Here is a 13,338-nt window from a genome sequence, read left to right as displayed (position 1 = left end):
AAAGACAATTTAGTATAATGGTTACCTCTTTGGGGAGACCCGGGAGTGGGGAATGAGGAAGGAGCAGAGGTAAATACAGGTTGTTAATGTTCTAGTTACTGGGTTAGATGATGAGTTTATAATGTTTACTATATTATTATACTTTATACCTAATATATATTACATATACTCTTTTATTGCTTTTTATATTTAAGATACTTTAAAATGATGCATAGATAACTAAGACATTCGTAACAGTTTGGCAAGTCACTAAAGATAAAGGAAGCTCTGAATTTCTGCTCTTCTGTACATTTAGGTAATATTGGCACACTGTTATCAAGGATGAGTATCCCTTTTTAGTATAGAAGGTTCAACTTTTCTCAAGTGGTTTTCATGTTTGACTTTTCTTACCTACTTGGGAGATAGTTTAGTTTTTTAGTTTCAGGATTTATCAGTTAAAATTTCCCTTTAGAATCTGTATTTTGAAACATATAGGTTTTCTTAAAAGCCATTGAAATACTGAAAATCTTCTGGTAATTGTGCTGCTTTTGTTTTACTAGTTCCAGTGCGCTTTTCCAGCACATCACTGCATTATTCGAATGTAGTATGGCAGCTGTTATCACCTTACTTGTGAGTGATCCGGTTGGCGTTCTTTATATCCGTTCATGTCGAGTACTGATGCTTTCTGACTGGTACACAATGCTTTACAACCCAAGTCCCGATTACGTTACCACAGTGCACTGTACTCATGAAGCTGTTTACCCGCTGTAAGTATTTATATAGACTGAAGATCATTAAAAAAATGAGAGTTATAGATTTTATTGATTTCAACAGGTTGAGTATTGAAAAATGGTTTCCAGGCACTGGGGGAGATATACAGAAATTATTTTCTTCTCTTGAGGGCTACATAGTCTAATAGAAGGGAATAGAAATACATTTTGGTATAATACAAGTGAAAGTATTTTTGTGCTGGTGTTGAAGTGTGTGTAAGCATTTCTAAAATGAGCAGTATCTGTTTCTTTAAAAGGGAGTTACAAGGAAAACCTTTATGATGTGCAACAGAGAAGCAATATCTGACATAGAGGAGACTATGGGCTTTAGAGCTAAAAACAGGCTCTAGTTTGAATCCTGAGCTGCTGTAGTAACGTGATCATGTTAAGAGCCTCTCATAACCTCCATTTTCCCGTTGGTAAAAATGGGAGTAACGGTACCTTATAAGGTGATTGTGTGGATTAAATAAGTCTGCACATACCAGATACCAGGTGCAGTGCCTTACGTATAGGAAGCACTGAATAAAATAGTAGCTAGCATTGTAATTAGAGTGCTTGGGTTAATGTTTTTTTTGCTTTTTTCCAAAACAAATGTTTATAATTTCCATAAGAATGTTTTGTTTTAAAAATACCAAATCCATAAGACTCTGTATGATACTATCCCAGATTACTTTGTTTTTAGAATTTTTCCTCGTTTCATTTTCATGTGTTTTTCTTGGTAAAGGTGTAATATAAGAGGCTGGTATTTACATTCTCGTAGTTACAGCAAGTTACCATTACATAATATGCTTAAGAAAATAGTCCTTTTTGTGCAGGTTCCTAAGAGTACTAAGTGTGAAAAACACATGCACGTATGTAAAAAGATAATTTAAAAAAATAAGGTTCCAGATACAGAGATATGAATATCTTTCCACTTGCCTACCATTAAGCCCTGTAAATTATTTCCTGTATATATGCCGTCTCTGTCTCTATATATACATATAACTTACATACAAGACTATATATAAAAGACTGATAATGCATTCTGGTTGGTTTCATAGAGCTATAACTCTCAGCTTAGATTATTCTCTTCTCATACTACCCAAGAGCCTGCAGAACTTAACCTGGTCCTATTTAGAGAGCTTAAAAAGGGAATCAGATATCATATATAACCATCTTATTTGAAACAAAATCAGACTCATTTACTGCTGGTCACATATATAGTGTTCTTTATATTATCTTTAAAGCATATAGTAGGAGAGTCGACAAATACTAAGATTAGGCAAATAGGTGCTCTCCACCCTCATTCTGTAGCCATAACAGCCACATCCTCACACAACTTCATTTTTCAGGATATGTTCACCATCTTTGAATTAAGTAGATATTTTTTTCCTCAGCATCTTTACCAGTAGTCACTGTGCAGTGGCCTGTGTGCCTTGTTTTATTAATCATACAGAACAGTGGTTTTTGAAAATTATGAGAAGATTTTACGGTATCAGCATTGGGTTTATACATATTATTTACTTTACATAGCCATTTAAATGTAACTATATGGCCAGACGGGGGCTAAACTTTTCAGAAAGCGGCAGGACTACCCAGGGTACCTGGCTGGCTCAGTCGGAAGAGCACGCGACTCTTGATTTCTGGGTTGTGAGTTCAAGCCCCAGGTTGGACATAGAGATTACTAAAAAAAAAAAAAAAAACTTAAGAAAAAAAAAGCTCCAGGACTACCAAAAGTTATAGAAATTTTTTTCTTTTGTGAGTCAACAAAAAGGAATGGCATAAAATTATCAGAAGCTTTGGAACACTATGACATTGACTAATGGAGGCTATTTTCTCTGTTGGTATATATAGCCTAGTTCCTTACAAATTGAAAAATACCAGGATACTTTACTGCTAATTGTAGTTTTGAGGGGAACTTGATTAGATGAGACATGGAAAAGCACGCAAACTTCTGGTATTAGAAACTTACTATAAAAATGTTTACATTACTAAAACCTTATGAGTTACTAGGCTGACTTAATACACTTTTAAAATCTTTTTTAGCATCTTTGGTTTTAAATTGATCAGTAATAGATATTTTAAAACATATTTTCAGTGCTATGGTTCCTGGTTTTATTTTACAGATACACCATTGTATTTATCTATTACGCATTCTGCTTGGTATTGATGATGCTGCTCCGACCCCTTCTGGTAAAGAAGATTGCCTGTGGGTTAGGAAAGTCTGATCGATTTAAAAGTATTTATGCTGCACTTTACTTCTTCCCAATTTTAACTGTGCTTCAGGCAGTTGGCGGAGGCCTTTTATGTAAGTTTCATGGGTCAAGTCAATGAAATATATTTATTTTTATGTGTGATAAACAGTATTTTCTCTAAGTATAATTTTGGATCTTTTTCTTTAAAATGGTTTGTTTAATCCTTGAAAATACGTATTTTTGCTAAAACATAATCAGTCTTATAAAAAAAATAAAAAATGGGCTTCTTGGAATGGAATAGATATTCTCAAACTAACCAAAGCTGATTTCTATTGAAAGAATACTTTGTATCTGAAGCTTTTAACCTAATTAGGAATATTTTAAAAACCTGAGTATAAATTAAAAAAAGAACTTGTTTTTGCATATAATATATGGAAATTACTCTTGATAATATAAACTAACATATTTATCATTAAGTTATGTCTTCAGTGTTTGAGTTCTTTTATTAAAGCCATTTAGGTACAGTAAACGAATCCTTAGTATATTCTTTATTTTAATATAGCCATTCATTTATTCAGCAACTGTTTAGACTGAATTGTGACTCAAAAGAAGAATAAGAAAAAGTTGGTGTTAAAGAACTGACATACTAGCAGGAAAGCTATAAGTAGCTGAGAGAATGTGGTATAGCACTTACTTGAATAGGTGACATTGAATGTTGCAGAGATGTTAGATGCCATCTTTTATGTGAAGCCTACTGGGGAACTAGGCAAGACTGGCATCATTATGTAGCTTGGTAATGAATTTGGTTCTGGTGGAGGATGGGGCTTGTGAAGATGAGGCCAAGGGAAGAGTAAATTGGAGACTAGTCAGAGGTCTGTTATCCCTCATATTCTAGTTTTCAGATATTTTGTTTCGGTTGGCCTGCATAGTATTTGAAAATGTATAGCTCCTTCTAACCCCTAACATTCCCTATTTTCTTAGGTTTGGCCCACTTCTGTTACTACCTGCCTGGCTGGCCTCTGTAGCTCTATTCTTGCTCTAGGGAATAGAGACCTACTCCTTAAGGATTTTAGGCAGAAGAGTGACATAGCTAGGTTTGCATTTTGGAAAGAGAACTCATTGATAGCAGTGTGGAAGATGGATTGGCAGGGGAAGAGGACCTGGGGGATCAGTTAAGAGGTTAGTGCAGCTAGCCAAGTCTGACTCTCTGGCCTAAAGCAGAGAAACACTGGGAATGGAGAGTATTTTGAAGATAGGATTAACCTAAACTGGGGAACTGATTAAACATAGGGGTGAGGGAATAGGAGGAGAATATGATAGAGTAGTTTTCTGACTTAGTAACTGGTGAATGGAGTAACAGAAGGAAATATTAGAAGCAGCAAATAAAACAGGTTGATGACCAGTGAATCCGGTTTTAGCTGTTCATAGGATATTCACAAGAGTACAGGTAATTATTTATACCAGTCTGGTGCTTAGGAGAGCTGTCTAGGCTGGAAAGATTCAGGAATGGTCAGCCCGCACCCTGCGTCCTAGACTACAGGTGGTGCTATTGTGTAGAACTTCTTGAGGGGAAAAAGCTGTGGAAGTTAACCCAGGGAGACTGCCAGACCCCGTTGCTTCGCATACTGTAGCTGCCTATGTCGAAAAATGCTTTGTCCCGTACTGAACATCAGATCGTTTCGTTAACAAGCGTCTGCTCAAAACACATTCAGTGTGAGGATCAAGGAGTTAGTGTTCATTTGCACTAAATATAAATTTATGCGGTCTGCTGAGGTTAGTCACAGAGGTTATCATACCAACTTGTAATTTTTTGATATTGAAAAAAAAGAAAATAGATAATTTTGGTTTGTAGGGGTGTCCTAGTCATTTCAGACTGCCGTAGCAGTACCACAGATGAGGTGGCTTGCGAACAACAGAAATTTTTTTCTCACAGTCCTGGAGAATGGAAAGTCTAAGAGCAAGGCAGCAGATTTGGTGTCTGGATAAGAGCCCACTGTGTCCTCATGTGGCAGAAGTGGCGGGGGGCTCTCTTATGTAAGGGCGCTAATTTCATTCACAAGGGCGCTGCCCTCGTGTCCTGATCACCTCCCGAAGACCCCACCTCCAAATACCGTCACGTTGCGAGTTAGGATTTCAGCAGAATTTTAGGGGACACAAACATTCTGTTCATAACAAGGAAATATAGATGTCTGAGCCAAGTAGAGCAGCAAGTGGCTTCTGGTAGCTTAAGATATCTGGGTCTAGGGAGGGGGACATGAGTTATTCGGAAGAGGTCTGTGACAAATTTTACCTGCTTGGAATTATTGAAGCCTGTTTTTAAGTGTGATCCAAACCACTAAGGGGAACTAAAATGCAGATTCTCAGGCCTTACCCCTAGGCCTAGTAGCTCCAAATCTCAAATTGTTATACACCCTAGAGTAAGAACCATGCCTGAGCCCAAGACCACCCTCTTCTACCCATAAGTTTGGGCCTTGTTAGAAACTTCCTTGCTCTCTTTTTTTTAACTTAGATGGTTTTTTACTACGCAGTCTTAAATAGGTATCATTAGCAACATTGTTTTTCATAAATTTTAAAGAGGATTTTTTTTTTTTGAATGGTTGGTTGAGGACCTAATCGGTGTCTATGAAATAAAAGGTTTTTCTAAATGTCAAACAAGGCATTCAGTTATTTAGTAAGTTGGAATTGGGCCTGTATAGATAAGTCAGAGTTTCTGGCTTCTGCTTTCTGAATTAACATTTGTGATTGTTCAGATGGGTTCCATTGCAATGTAGAATGATTAGTGGTTTCATAAATTGAAGTTGTTTTAAAATAATGATATGAAAAATAATTCAAGACTTTATTCTCAATTTGTTCATTTGTTTTAGTGTGCTATAAATTGAAACCATTTTAAGATAGTATTTTATAAGGAAAAATTTTGCTTGAAGTTGAAATATCTAGAATTTTGACATAAAGAACACTGAATGATCCATTTGTCCTTTGAAGTTTATTGATGCATGAACTTTTCTAAAGAGTAATTAAAACTGTATAGCTTTTCTCAACCAACATCCTCCATCTGGACCACAAAACAAAATTATTTGAGTAATTACTTTCTCAATTCTCCCAAGTTTGGTACATACTAGTATTCTAGATGCATAGACAGAAGTTAATTCTTTACATTCGATGGATGCCTTAAGGTAGGGTCTTCAAAGCTGGGCCAACAATAGTTTTACAATTTTAAACAGTAGAAAAAAATAAGAGAATAGTAGTAATTAATTCTTAACATGTGAAAATTATGTGAAATTTGCATTTTATTATCCCTAAAGTTTTATTTATTGGAACATAGCCACACCCATTCCTTTATTTATTGTCTGGCTGTATCCCACTACAACGGGGACTTGGGTGATTGAAACAGTGACCATATGGCTGCCAAAGCCAAAAATCTTTACTATCTGGCCCTTTAGAGAAAGCTTGCTGACCCCTCCCTTAGGGCATTAGGATTTAAGTCTCTCATAGGACTGGTTGAGAAAGTTTTCACCTATGGGGAGAATTATACTGTTTTATATACTGTTATACTGAAGTTTTTTGATGGTTTATTCAGAAAATTTAATTTTCAATATAATACCAATGTTTGTTTTTCAGATTATGCTTTCCCGTACATTATATTGGTATTATCTTTGGTTACTCTGGCTGTGTACATGTCAGCTTCTGAAATAGAGGTAGGAAATCTTTTTTTTCCTTTGTTAAAGGTTTTGTTTGTTTTAGATAGATTTAACAACTGAACAGGAGAATAGTACATATGATACGATATGGTACAACTGATTTAGTAATCCTTGGTAATTGTTGGCACTCAGTAGCTTTTAGCTTAAGTTTATGAAAGGTTGTATATTGGACTATATTTGCTTGGGAAATTAGTGAAGTAGTAGGCTCAACTATCCAGCATGTTGGAGAAAAAACAGTCATTTCACATAATTTACCCACATAGAAAATGTTTAATTATTGAAATGTTGAAGGTTGTTAATACTTTTTTGAAGGAAACATGAAATGCTTTATCGTATATAGGACTGATTTTACACTTTTACAATGGCAACACGGACAGTCATCAGTAATTATATACATTTTGTACTCTTCTGTATTTTGTTCCCAGTTTTATTTTCTTGATTATGGATGTTTTTACTTTAGCGCTCTAATATTTTGGTGATTTGGGAATAATGTCATAGTCATATTAGTTTTGATACTGTTCCTGTTTTGAGATCTCCATTTTGTGCCTCTTTATAGTATTTCAGTGGAAGGCCACTGTTAAAACTTTTTGAGTTATTCCTTGAACTCGAAAGGAATAGAAGTGTAGCTTGCTAACCTAGTGCCTTGGCACAGTCAGGTGCATACTACTGTTGATAAGATGTGTGCTTTCTCATTGTTCTTTCATAAAAAAGTTCAACCCAGAGAAAGTAAGTTGTGACCTATTTTGGAGTCATTGCTGTTACTCCTTTTTCTTTTACATTAGTGAAAGAATGAGAGGGAATGACTTTCAGGTAAAATAGTAGTAGAGGAGCTAGACAGAATATTTTTATGGCGATTCAGATTTTTTCATTTGTATACTATTTCCGTTTCTCCTTCGTAATCTTTAATCAACAATACAGTATGTTTAAAGAAGATAAGCAAATTCATTTTGTCACTTTTATCTACTCTAAGGAAAGACTTGAGGGAGGAAATGATTGGTTATTTTAATAAAATGAGGTTTTTGAATTTTTGTTTATTATCTGTCACTACTATGAATAGTTAAATTAGCTTGAAACTTATATCTCTGCTCCAGGAATCTCTCCTATATAAAATGTTCGTGTACTTCAGTTAGCACTCTATAATGAATCAGAAATAGGGACCTGAATCAGGGAAAGATAATCTAGTTCTAAGTGAGTCGATGAGTCATTTAGTAAGAGAGAGTCCGTAACCTACTGCAGCTTACATTTTAGTATGTTTATTAGCACCTTTAGATACTACCTTTATAATAACCTATTCCCTCCGATTTCTACATATTAGAGAGCTGTTTAAAGATTAAAAGGAAATCAGACTGTTCACAAGTCATTTCTGCTCCCTTCTAATTATCCAGGCGGCAGACTCCAAGAATACTAGAGATTGAGCAAGTTGGGTGTACCTCCTACTTTCTACCTCTAAGGCTCAGCTCCAGTGGATCAGGGCAGGAGGAAGGCGTGTCTTGTGGAGGCCTCTTCTAGTTCATCTCTCTCGGAAGAAACTATAGTGTTTCCAGGGTTGAATGATGGTGTGGACTAGAATTTAGAGACATGGGCTCCTTTTTTGGTGCTGCCCCTGAGTGCTTATTATGGCTGTCAGAAGCCTCGGTTTCCTCATCTATGAAGTGTAGTGGCTAGACTGTGATTTCTTAGGTCCTTTTTAGGTCAAACATTGTGTGATTCTGTGGTTATTGTGTGGAAACATTTTATTTTTATTGAATTATTAACATAGGGTGTTATATTAGTTTCAGGTGTACAGTATAATCATCCAGCAATTCTATACATTACTCAGTGCTCATCATGACATGTGTACTCTTCATCCCCTTTCCTCACCCATCTCCCCTCTGGTAACCACCAGTTTGTTCTGTTTGAGTCTTTTTTATTTTGTTTTAGTCCCTTTTTATCATTTGTTTCTTAAATTCCACATATGAGTGAAATCATATGGTATTTGTCTGACTGACTTCACTTAGCACTGTACCCTCTAGGTCCATCCATGTTGTTGCAAATGGCAAGATCTCATCCTTTTTTATGGCTGAGTAATATCCCATTGTTTATGTGTACCACACCTTTATCCATTCATCGATCCATGGATACATGGGTTGCTTCCATATCTTGGCTATGTAAATAATGCTGCAATAAAGAGGGGAGTGCACGTATCTTTTCAGATTAGGGTTTCCTTTGGGTAAATACTCAGTAGTGGAATGTGGTAATTCTGTTTTTAATTTTTTTGAAGAACCTCCATACTGTTTTCCACAGTGGCTGAAGCAGTTGGAATTCCTAGTGCACGAGGGTCCTTTTTCGCCACAGCCTCGCCAGCATGTGTTTCTTGTGTTCTTGATTTTAGCCATGCTGACAGGCATAAGATGGTATCTCATTGTAGTCTCGATTTGGATTTTCCTGATGAATAGTGATATTGACCATCTTTTCCTGTGTCTGTTGGCCATCTGGATGTCTTTTTTGGGAAAATTGCCCAAGTCCTCTGCCCATTTTTTTTTTAATAATAATTTTTTATTATGTTATGTTAGTCACCATACAGTACATCATTAGTTTTTCATGTAGTGTTCCATGTTTCATTACTTGTGTATAACACCCAGTGCACCATGCAATACGTGCCCTCCTTAATACCCATCACTGGCCTATCCCAGTCCCCCACCCCCCGCCCCTCTGAAGCCCTCAGTTTGTTTCCCAGAGTCCACAGTCTCTCATGGTTCATTCCCCCTTCTGTTTACCCCCCTTCCTTCTTCCCTTTCTTCTCCTACCGATCTTCCTACTTCTTATGTTCCATAAATGAGTGAAACCATATGATAATTGTCTTTCTCTGCTTGACTTATTTCACTTAGCATTATCTCCTCCAGTTCCGTCCATGTTGCTGCAAATGTTGTGAAATAGTTCTTTTTGATGGCTGAGTAATATTCCATTGTGTATATGGACCACATCTTCTTAATCCAGTCATATGTTGAAGGGCATCTCAGCTCCTTCTACAATTTAGCTATTTTGGACAATGCTGCTATGAACATTGGGGTGCATATGGCCCTTCTCTTCACTACATCTGTATCTTTGGGTTAAATACCCAGTAGTGCAATTGCTGGATCATAGGGTAGCTCAATTTTTAACATTTTAAGGGACCTTCACACTGTTCTCCAAAGTGGCTGTACCAACTTGCATTCCCACCAACAATGTAAGAGGGATCCCCTTTATCCACAACCTCTCCAACATTTGTTGTTTCCTGCCTTGTCAATTTTTGCCATTCTAACTCAACGTGGTAATCTCAATGTGGTTTGGATTTGAATTTCCTGATGGCTAATGATTTTGAACATATTTTTTCATGTGTCTAGCCATTTGTATGTCATCATTGGAAAAGTGTCTGTTCATATCTTCTGCCCATTTTTTGATTTGATTATTTGTTTCACATGTATTGAGTTTGAGAAGTTCTTTGTAGATCTTGGATACTAATCTTTTATCTGTAGTGTCATTTGCAAATATCTTCTCCCATTCCATGGGCTGCCTCTTAGTTTTTTTTGACTGTTTCCTTTTGTGCAGAAGCTTTTTATCTTGATGAAGCCCAAAAGTTCATTTTTTTCCTTTGTTTCTTGCCTTTGAGATGTCATGAAAGAAGTTGCTGTGGCTGATGCTAGAGGTTGGAAGCCTATATTCTCCTCTAGGATTTTGATGGATTCTGTCTCACATCGAGGTCTTTCATCCGTTTGGAGTTTATCTTTGTGTATGGTGTGAGAGAGTGGTCAAGTTTCATTTTTTTGCATGTAGCTGTCCAATTTTCCCAGCACCATTAGTTGAAGAGACTGTCCTTTTCCACTGGATGTTTTTCCTGCTAATTGTCAAAGCAGTTAGCTCAAAGAGCTGAGGGTCCATTTCTGGGGTTCTCGTATTCGTGTTCCATTGGTCTATGTGGTCTGTTTTGTGACAGTACCATGCTGTCTTTGTGATCACAGCTTTGTGGGTATAGCTTTGAATGCAAACGTGATGCCCCAGCTTTAGTTTTTCCTTTTCAACAGTTCCTGATTCGGGCCTTTTCTAGGTTCTACACAAATTTTAGATTGTTTGTTCCAGTTCTTTGAAAAATGTCATTGGTATTTTGATCGGGACTGGCACGAAAGTGTAGATTGCTCTGTAGTATATTTGTAACTAGTGTTTATTCTTCCAACCATGAGCATGGAATATTTTTTCCATCTTTGTGTCTTTCCAAGTCGTCTTTCAAGAGTGATTATAGTTTCTTAGTATGATAGGGTCCTTTATCGCCTCTGGTTGATTCCAGATACTATTTTGGTAAAGGTTGTAAATGGAAATGAATCTTCCAATTTCTTTCTTCAGTCCATAGCATTGTTTGTGTATAGAAATGCAACTGATTTTCGGCATTGATTTTGTATCCCGCCTCACATTACTGAATTGCTCTTATGTTCTAGTAGTTTGGGGGTGGAGTCTTTTGGGTTTTCCATATAAAGTATCATGTCACCTGCAAAGAGAGACAGTTTGACTTCTTCTTTGCCGATTTGAATACCTTTTATCCCTTTCTGTTGTCTGATTGCTGTTGTAAGGACTTCTAGTACTGTGTTGAATAATAATGGCGAGAGTGGGCATCATTGTCGTGTTCCTGATCTTAAGGGAAAGGCTTTCAGCTTTTCCCCGTTGAGAATGATATTTGCTGTAGGCTTTTCATAGATGGTTTTTATGAAATTGAGGAATGTACCCTCTATCCCTACACTCTGAAGTGTTTTAATCAGGAAAGGATGCTGTATTTTGTCAAATGCTTTTTCTGCATCAACTGAGCAGATCACATGGTTCTTGACTCTTTTCTTGTTGATATGATCTATCACGCTGATCGATTTGCGAATGTTGAACCACTGTTGCACCCCAGGGATGAATCCCACTTGGTCATGATGGATAATCCTTTTAATGTACTGTTGGATCCTATTAGCTAGGATCTTGTTGAGAATTTTGGCATCCATATTCATCAGGGATATTGGTCTATAATTCTCCTTTTTGGTGGGGTCTTTGCCTGGTTTGGGGATCAAGGTAATACTGGCCTCACAGAATGAGTTTGGTAGTTTTCCTTCTGTTTCTATTTTTTGAAACAGCTTCAGGAGAATAGGTATTGTTTCTTCTTTGAATGTTTGGTAGAATTCCCTGGGGAATCCGTCAGGCCCTGGACTCTTGTTTTTTTGGGAGGTTTTTGATCACTGCTTCAATCTCTTCATAATTAATCAGTCTGTTTAAATAATCAGTTTCTTCCTGTTTCAGTCTTGGTTGTGGTAGTTTATAGGTTTCCAGGAAGGCATCCATTTCATCCAGGTTGTTTAATTTATTGGCATAAAGCTGTTGATAAAAGTTTCTAATGATCCTTCCTATTTCATTGGTGTTGGTCGTGATCTCTCTCCTTTCATTCATAATTTTATTAATTTGGGTCCTTTCTCTGTTCTTTTGAATAAGTCTGGCCAGTGGCTTATTGATCTTATTTATTCTTTCTAAGAACCAGCTTCTAGTTCTGTTGATCTGGTCTACTGTGCTCCTGGTTTCTAATTCATTGATCTCTGCTCTCATCTTGATCAACTGCCTTCTCGTGCGTGGGTTAGGCCTCTTCTGTTCCAGCTCCAGCTTCTTGAGGTGAGAATATAAAAACTGCATTTTAGATTTTTCTGTTCTTTTGAGCGAGGCCTGTATGGCTATGTATTTTCCCCCTAGGACTGCCTTTGCAGTGTCCCATAGGTTTTGGACCATTGTGTTTTCATTCTCTTTGGTCTCCATAAATTGTTTAAATTGATATTTGATTTCCTGGTTTACCCAATCATTCTTGAGCAGGATGGTTCTTAGTTTCTTAGTTTTTTCAAGTGTTTGAGTTTCTTCCAAATTTTTCCTTGTGATTGAGTTCCAGTTTCAAAGCATTGTGGTCTGAGAATATGCAGGGAATAATCTCAGCCTTTTGGTATCGGTTGAGACCTGTTTTTGTGACCCAATATATGGTCTATTCTGGAGAAAGTTCCATGTGCATTCGAAAAGAATGAGTATTCTGTTGTTCTGGGGTGTAGTGTTCTGTATATATCTGTGAGGTCCATCTGGTCTAGTATGTCATTCAAAGCTCTTGTTTCTTTGTTGATTTTCTGCTTAGGTGATCTGTCTATTGCTGATAGCGGAGTGTTGAGGTCTCCTACTATTAATGGATTATTATCTATATGTCTCTTTATTCTGGTTAAGAGTTGGCTTGTGTATCTAGCTGCTCCCCTGTTGGGGGCATAGATATTTATAATTGTCATACCCACTTGTTGGATACATCCTTTAAGAATAATATAGTGTCCTTCTGTATCTCTAACTACAATTTTTAGTTTAAAATGTAATCTGTCTGAGAATTGCTACCCCAGCTTTCTTTGAGGTCCGTTGGCATGAAAAATTGTTTTCCATCCTTTCACTTTCAGTCTGGATGTATCTTTAGGTTCAAGATGAGTCTCTTGTAGACAGCAAATGGATGGGTCATGTCTTTTTATCCAATCTGCAACCCTGTGGCATTTTATGGGAGCATTTAGGCCATTCACAGTGAGATCGATTATTGAGAGAGATGATTTTAATGATGTCATGTTGCCTGTGAAGTCTTTGTTTCTATAGATTGTAAATTTCTGTTCTCTATCACTCTTGGGGCCTTTTTACTTTTATAGAACCCCCCTTAATATCTCCTGTAGGGCT

General features: G+C 36.8%; 1 protein-coding gene across 4 annotated transcripts in view; it reads left to right on the top strand.

Annotated features, from left to right (window-relative positions):
- Positions 1-13,338, top strand: part of LOC103672679 (JNK1/MAPK8 associated membrane protein) — a 34,775-nt gene that overhangs the window by 10,021 nt on the left and 11,416 nt on the right. For all 4 annotated transcript variants that reach the window (XM_008701415.2, XM_008701431.2, XM_040641824.1 and 1 more), the window contains 3 exons: positions 540-746; positions 2,855-3,036; positions 6,542-6,618. In XM_008701415.2, coding sequence (XP_008699637.1) covers positions 540-746; positions 2,855-3,036; positions 6,542-6,618 — 466 coding nt within the window. The remainder of the gene's footprint in view (positions 1-539; positions 747-2,854; positions 3,037-6,541; positions 6,619-13,338) is intronic.

The sequence above is a fragment of the Ursus maritimus genome, unplaced genomic scaffold (genome assembly GCF_017311325.1).
Source record: "Ursus maritimus isolate PB19 unplaced genomic scaffold, ASM1731132v1 scaffold_25, whole genome shotgun sequence".
In the NCBI taxonomy this organism is placed as follows: Eukaryota; Metazoa; Chordata; class Mammalia; order Carnivora; family Ursidae; genus Ursus; species Ursus maritimus.
This window is presented reverse-complemented; position numbering and strand designations above follow the sequence as displayed.